General features: G+C 49.5%; 1 protein-coding gene across 1 annotated transcript in view; it reads left to right on the top strand.

The window, feature by feature from the left end:
• LOC112236016 (zinc finger protein 704) overlaps window positions 1-7307 on the top strand; it is an 85177-nt gene extending 77870 nt beyond the window's left edge. Inside the window, exon 3 of the mRNA XM_042309980.1 lies at window positions 7052-7307. Coding sequence (XP_042165914.1) covers window positions 7052-7292 — 241 coding nt within the window. The 3' untranslated portion in view covers window positions 7293-7307. The remainder of the gene's footprint in view (window positions 1-7051) is intronic.
• The last annotated feature ends 193 nt before the right edge of the window (window positions 7308-7500 follow it).

The following is a 7500-nucleotide window of genomic DNA, read 5'->3' as shown; positions in this document are numbered from 1 at the left end:
CTCTATGGCTACGTCTCAGTGGAGCTCTGTGTTGGTCTACTCTATGGCTACGTCACAGTGGAGCTCTGTGTTGGTCTACTCTATGGCTACGTCTCAGTGGAGCTCTGTGTTGGTCTACTCTATGGCTACGTCTCAGTGGAGCTCCGTGTTGGTCTACTCTATGGCTACGTCACAGTGGAGCTCTGTGTTGGTCTACTCTATGGCTACGTCACATTGGAGCTCTGTGTTGGTCTACTCTATGGCTACGTCACAGTGGAGCTCTGTGTTGGTCTACTCTATGGCTACGTCACAGTGGAGCTCTGTGTTGGTCTACTCTATGGCTACGTCACAGTGGAGCTCTGTGTTGGTCTACTCTATGGCTACGTCACAGTACGTCACAGGCTCCTCAAGCTTCTCCCAGACTGACCTACAGTAACCCTCTGGTCCTCTAGCTGTACAGTAATAGCTTGTGGGTATTACCACATACAGCCATCGTCCCTGGATTCATTCTTACTCTGGTGAAACAGACATTTCTGCTTTTGGAAATGTGTTTTCTCTGTGGAGTGGTCTGTTGACCACTCTTCCCCGAAGGAGAAAATATACTGATGATAATCGAAGTGTAATTTACTGCTAACCATCACATTAATCATTCTGGCCTGCAGTTCTTTCAAAGAGAAACTGAAGCGTTTACATGGACGAGTGTTGCAGTCTGTGTCCCATCTGTCTGTCTGCTCAGTTGGGCTGTATTTCAGTTCTGGAGAGCTAGCTAACATTCAGCAGCACGCTGAAAGATAAACGTTGAAAGATATTTAAATCCCCAAGGCTATGAGTTTCACTTCTTGTTGGCCGTGAAAGTTTTACACAGGAAAAAACATGCTCATATTTCTTTCTCTCGCGCTCTCTCTCTCGCGCTCTCTCTCTCTCGCTCGCTCACTCTCGCTCTCTCTCTCTCTCGCGCTCTCTCTCTCTCTCGCTCGCTCACTCTCGCTCTCTCTCTCTCTCGCGCTCTCTCTCTCGCTCGCTCGCTCTCTCTCGCTCGCTCACTCTCGCTCTCTCTCTCTCTCACGCTCTCGCTCTCGCACTCTCTCTCGCACTCTCTCTCACGCTCTCTCTCTCGCACTCTCTCTCACGCTCGCACTCTCGCTCTCTCTCTTTCTCGCACTCTCGCTCGCTCACTCTCTCTCTCACTCTCTCTCGCTCTCTCGCTCTCTCTCTCTCGCGCTCTCTCGCTCTCTCTCTCGCGCTCTCTCTTGCGTGCGCTCTCTCTCTCTCTCTCGCTCTCTCTCTCTCTCTCTCTCTCTCTCTCTCTCTCTCCCACTCTGCCTCCGTCTCTGTCTGTCTCTGGGACAGGGAATGGAGGAGGTGCAGACTGCAGGGTGGCTCCTCATTATATCATTAAAGACAAAATCACAGATGTCTGGGGAGTGGGAAGGAGGGCAGGTATTGATTTTCTCTCTTGTTATTATCCACGGCCCTGAGATGAACACATCGTCTTTATCTAGAACACATCGTCTTTATCTAGAACACATCGTCTTTATCTAGAACACATCGTCTTTATCTGGAACACATCGTCTTTATCTGGAACACATCGTCTTTATCTAGAACACATCGTCTTTATCTAGAACACATCGTCTTTATCTAGAACACATCGTCTTTATCTAGAACACATCGTCTTTATCTAGAACACATCGTCTTTATCTAGAACACATCGTCTTTATCTAGAACACATCTCTGCATCCTGTAGAAGAGAAGAATCCCATTGTGTCTGATAGGAGGCTCTGTTTAATGTCCTTCATGGTGATAGGAGGCTCTGTGGGTTTGCACAAGGTTTGTGATTTATAGTCCATTATTCAGGAGGAAGTGAGCGTCATAGGCCATGGACTGTAATAAACGATGAGCCTCCCTGCTATATGCCCATATCAGAGAGACTGGGGAGCCCTCTACACTCTATCCTTTCACTGGACCCCTTCTACCCCTACGTTGGACCCCCCCCTCTACCCCACCGCTGGACCCCCGCCTCTACCCCACCGCTGGACCCCCCTCCTCTACCCCTCTGTTGGACCCCCCTCTATCCCTCTGTTGGACCCCCTCTACCCCTCTGTTGGACCCTCCCCCTCTACCCCTCTGTTGGACCCCCTCTACCCCTCTGTTGGACCCCTCCCTCTACCCCTCTGTTGGACCCCCTCTACCCCTCTGTTGGACCCCCCTCTACCCCTCTGTTGGACCCCCCTCTACCCCTCTGTTGGACCACCCCCTCTACCCCTCTGTTGGAACCCCCTCTACCTACTCAGATGGAGCTCCTCTCTACTCTCAGATGGAGCCCTCTACTCGGATGGAGCCCCTCTCTACTTAGATGGAGCTCCTCTCGGATGGAGCTCCTCTCTCCTCAGATGGAGCTCCTCTCTACTCAGATGGAGCTCCTCTCTACTCAGATGGAGCTCCTCTCTACTCAGATGGAGCTCCTCTCTACTCTCAGATGGAGCTCCTCTCTACCCTCAGATGGAACTCCTCTCTACCCTCAGATGGAGCTCCTCTCTACTCAGATGGAGCTCCTCTCTACTCTCAGATGGAGCTCCTCTCTACTCTCAGATGGAGCTCCTCTCTACTCTCTGATGGAGCTCCTCTCTACTCTCAGGTGGAGCTCCTCTCTAGTCAGGTGGAGCTCCTCTCTACTCAGGTGGAGCTCCTCTTTATTCAGATGGAGCTCCTCTCTACTCAGGTGGAGCTCCTCTTTATTCAGATGGAGCTCCTCTCTACTCAAGTGGAGCTCCTCTCTACTCAGATGGAGCTCCTCTCTACTCAGATGGAGCTCCTCTCTACTCTCAGATGGAGCTCCTCTCTACCATCATATGGAGCTACTCTCTACTCTGATGGAGCTCCTCTCTACTCTCAGGTGGAGCTCCTCTCTAGTCAGGTGGAGCTCCTCTCTACTCAGATGGAGCTCCTCTCTACTCAGATGGAGCTCCTCTCTACTCAGGTGGAGCTCCTCTTTATTCAGATGGAGCTCCTCTCTACTCAAGTGGAGCTCCTCTCTACTCAGATGGAGCTCCTCTCTACTCAGATGGAGCTCCTCTCTACTCAGATGGAGCTCCTCTCTACTCAGGTGGAGCTCCTCTCTCTCAGATGGAGCTCCTCTCTACTCAGATGGAGCTCCTCTCTACTCAGATGGAGCTCCTCTCTACTCAGATGGAGCTCCTCTCTATTCTCAGATGGAGCTCCTCTCTACTCTCAGATGGAGCTCCTCTCTACTCTCTGATGGAGCTCCTCTCTACTCTCAGGTGGAGCTCCTCTCTAGTCAGGTGGAGCTCCTCTCTACTCAGATGGAGCTCCTCTCTACTCAGATGGAGCTCCTCTCTACTCAGATGGAGCTCCTCTCTACTCAAAATCAAATCAAATCAAATTTTATTTGTCACATACACATGGTTAGCAGATGTTAATGCGAGTGTAGCGAAATGCTTGTGCTTCTAGTTCCGACAATGCAGTAATAACGAGCAAGTAATCTAACTAACAATTCCAAAAAAAACTACTGTCTTATACACAGTGTAAGGGGATAAAGAATATGTACATAAGGATATATGAATGAGTGATGGTACAGAGCAGCATAGGCAAGATACAGTAGATGATATCGAGTACAGTATATACATATGAGATAAGTATGTAAACCAAGTGGCATAGTTAAAGTGGCTAGTGATACATGTATTACATAAGGATGCAGTCGATGATATAGAGTACAGTATCAACGTATGCATATGAGATGAACAATGTAGGGTAAGTAACATTATATAAGGTAGCATTGTTTAAAGTGGCTAGTGATATATTTACATAATTTCCCATCAATTCCCATGATTAAAGTGGCTGGAGTAGAGTCAGTGTCATTGACAGTGTGTTGGCAGTAGCCACTCAATGTTAGTGGTGGCTGTTTAACAGTCTGATGGCCTTGAGATAGAAGCTGTTTTTCAGTCTCTCGGTCCCAGCTTTGATGCACCTGTACTGACCTCGCCTTCTGGATGACAGCGGGGTGAACAGGCAGTGGCTCGGGTGGTTGATGTCCTTGATGATCTTTATGGCCTTCCTGTAGCATCGGGTGGTGTAGGTGTCCTGGAGGGCAGGTAGTTTGCCCCCGGTGATGCGTTGTGCAGACCTCACTACCCTCTGGAGAGCCTTACGGTTGAGGGCGGTGCAGTTGCCATACCAGGCGGTGATACAGCCCGCCAGGATGCTCTCGATTGTGCATCTGTAGAAGTTTGTGAGTGCTTTTGGTGACAAGCCGAATTTCTTCAGCCTCCTGAGGTTGAAGAGGCGCTGCTGCGCCTTCCTCACGATGCTGTCTGTGTGAGTGGACCAATTCAGTTTGTCTGTGATGTGTATGCCGAGGAACTTAAAACTTGCTACCCTCTCCACTACTGTTCCATCGATGTGGATGGGGGTGTTCCCTCTGCTGTTTCCTGAAGTCCACAATCATCTCCTTAGTTTTGTTGACGTTGAGTGTGAGGTTATTTTCCTGACACCACACTCCGAGGGCCCTCACCTCCTCCCTGTAGGCCGTCTCGCCGTTGTTGGTAATCAAGCCTACCACTGTTGTGTCGTCCGCAAACTTGATGATTGAGTTGGAGGCGTGCATGGCCACGCAGTCGTGGGTGAACAGGGAGTACAGGAGGGGGCTCAGAACGCACCCTTGTGGGGCCCCAGTGTTGAGGATCAGCGGGGAGGAGATGTTGTTGCCTACCCTCACCACCTGGGGGCGGCCCGTCAGGAAGTCCAGTACCCAGTTGCACAGGGCGGGGTCGAGACCCAGGGTCTCGAGCTTGATGACGAGCTTGGAGGGTACTATGGTGTTGAATGCCGAGCTGTAGTCGATGAACAGCATTCTCACATAGGTATTCCTCTTGTCCAGATGGGTTAGGGCAGTGTGCAGTGTGGTTGAGATTGCATCGTCTGTGGACCTATTTGGGCGGTAAGCAAATTGGAGTGGGTCAAGGGTGTCAGGTAGGGTGGAGGTGATATGGTCCTTGACTAGTCTCTCAAAGCACTTCATGATGACGGATGTGAGTGCTACGGGCGGTAGTCGTTTAGCTCAGTTACCTTAGCTTTCTTGGGAACAGGAACAATGGTGGCCCTCTTGAAGCATGTGGGAACAGCAGACTGGTATAGGGATTGGTTGAATATGTCCGTAAACACACCGGCCAGCTGGTCTGCGCATGCTCTGAGGGCGCGGCTGGGGATGCCGTCTGGGCCTGCAGCCTTGCGAGGGTTAACACGTTTAAATGTCTTACTCACTTCGGCTGCAGTGAAGGAGAGACCGCATGATTCCGTTGCAGGCCGTGTCAGTGGCACTGTATTGTCCTCAAAGCGGGCAAAAAAGTTATTTAGTCTGCCTGGGAGCAAGACATCCTGGTCTGAGACTGGGCTGGGTTTCTTCCTGTAGTCCGTGATTGACTGTAGACCCTGCCACATACCTCTTGTGTCTGAGCCGTTGAATTGAGATTCTACTTTGTCTCTGTACTGGCGCTTAGCTTGTTTGATAGCCTTGCGGAGGGAATAGCTGCACTGTTTGTATTCAGTCATGTCACCAGACACCTTGCCCTGATTAAAAGCAGTGGTTCGTGCCTTCAGTTTCACACGAATGCTGCCATCAATCCACGGTTTCTGGTTAGGGAATGTTTTAATCGTTGCTATGGGAACGACATCTTCAACGCACGTTCTAATGAACTCGCACACCGAATCAGCGTATTCGTCAATGTTGTTGTCTGACGCAATACGAAACATCTCCCAGTCCACGTGATGGAAGCAGTCTTGGAGTGTGGAGTCAGCTTGGTCGGACCAGCGTTGGACAGACCTCAGCGTGGGAGCTTCTTGTTTTAGTTTCTGTCTGTAGGCAGGGATCAACAAAATGGAGTCGTGGTCAGCTTTTCCGAAAGGGGGCGGGGCAGGGCCTTATATGCGTCGCGGAAGTTAGAATAACAATGATCCAGGGTCTTTCCACCCCTGGTTGCGCAATCAATATGCTGATAAAATTTAGGGAGTCTTGTTTTCAGATTAGCCTTGTTAAAATCCCCAGCTACAATGAATGCAGCCTCCGGATAAATCGTTTCCAGTTTGCAGAGAGTTAAATAAAGTTCGTTCAGAGCCATCGATGTGTCTGCTTGGGGGATATATACGGCTGTGATTATAATCGAAGAGAATTCTCTTGGTAGATAATGCGGTCTACATTTGATTGTGAGGAATTCTAAATCAGGTGAACAGAAGGATTTGAGTTCCTGTATGTTTCCTTCATCACACCATGTCACGTTGGCCATAAGGCATACGCCCCCGCCCGTCTTCTTACCAGAGAGATGTTTGTTTCTGTCGGCGCGATGCGTGGAGAAACCCGCTGGCTGCACCGCTTCGGATTGCGTCTCTCCAGTGAGCCATGTTTCCGTGAAGCAGAGAACGTTACAGTCTCTGATGTCCCTCTGGAATGCTACCCTTGCTCGGATTTCATCAACCTTGTTGTCAAGAGACTGGACATTGGCAAGAAGAATGCTGGGGAGTGGTGCACGATGTGCCCGTCTCCGGAGTCTGACCAGAAGACCGCTTCGTTTTTTTTTTTTTTTGGTCGCTGCATGTGATCCACTCGGTTACACTGGTTGTAAGGCAGAACTCAGGATCCGCATCGCGAAAAACATATTCTTGGTCGTACTGATGGTGAGTTGACGCTGATCTTATATTCAGTAGTTCTTGTCGGCTGTATGTAAAGAAACCTAAGATGACCTGGGGTACTAGTGTAAGAAATAACACGTAAAAAAAAAAAAAAAAACTGCATAGTTTCCTAGGAACGCGAAGCGAGGCGGCCATCTCTGTCGGCGCCGGAAGTTCTAGAGTGAGTTACAGTAGTGAGTGCCCTGTGGGAATCGAACCGACAAACTCTGGCATTGCAAGCACCCTACTCTACCAACTGAGCCACATGGGACCAGAGTGCTTTGGGCCAGAGCTGTATATAATGCCGTTTTGGACACAGACACATTATCGGTTTGTTGTTGTTGTGTTTTCATGCCCAGTAATATTCTCTGTTTGTTGGTGTTGTTTTTAACAGGAAGTCAGAGGAGGAAGTGGACATGGAGAAGGTGACAGCTGCCATGGTTCTGACCAGTCTGTCCAGCAGTCCGCTGGTCAGGAGTCCTCCCGTCAAAGTCAGTGGTGAGTCAACCAAACATGTTTCTATGTATTTATCCTTTTATACAGGTGAGCACGCTGAGATGAAGAATCTCTGTTACGAGGGAGTTTTGTCCCTAGACGGCAACAATCCAACATTTGATAGAGCAAACAGTTGCTGAGAGGTGGTCATAGTAGCTAGCGTCTGACCGTGTTGTATTGCTGCTCTCTGAACGAACTGACAAAGGAAGTTGTTTTTGTTGAACCGTTTTCCATTTATTATGTATTATTCCTTTGCTGAGGTTATAGGTCATGACTCATGATGATGATGATGTGGACTAGTGCAACGGTAGTGTTTCCCACCAAGTGAAGCTGAATGTTGTCTTTGAT

Source organism: Oncorhynchus tshawytscha, linkage group LG31 (genome assembly GCF_018296145.1).
Source record: "Oncorhynchus tshawytscha isolate Ot180627B linkage group LG31, Otsh_v2.0, whole genome shotgun sequence".
Taxonomy (NCBI): Eukaryota; Metazoa; Chordata; class Actinopteri; order Salmoniformes; family Salmonidae; genus Oncorhynchus; species Oncorhynchus tshawytscha.
This window is presented reverse-complemented; position numbering and strand designations above follow the sequence as displayed.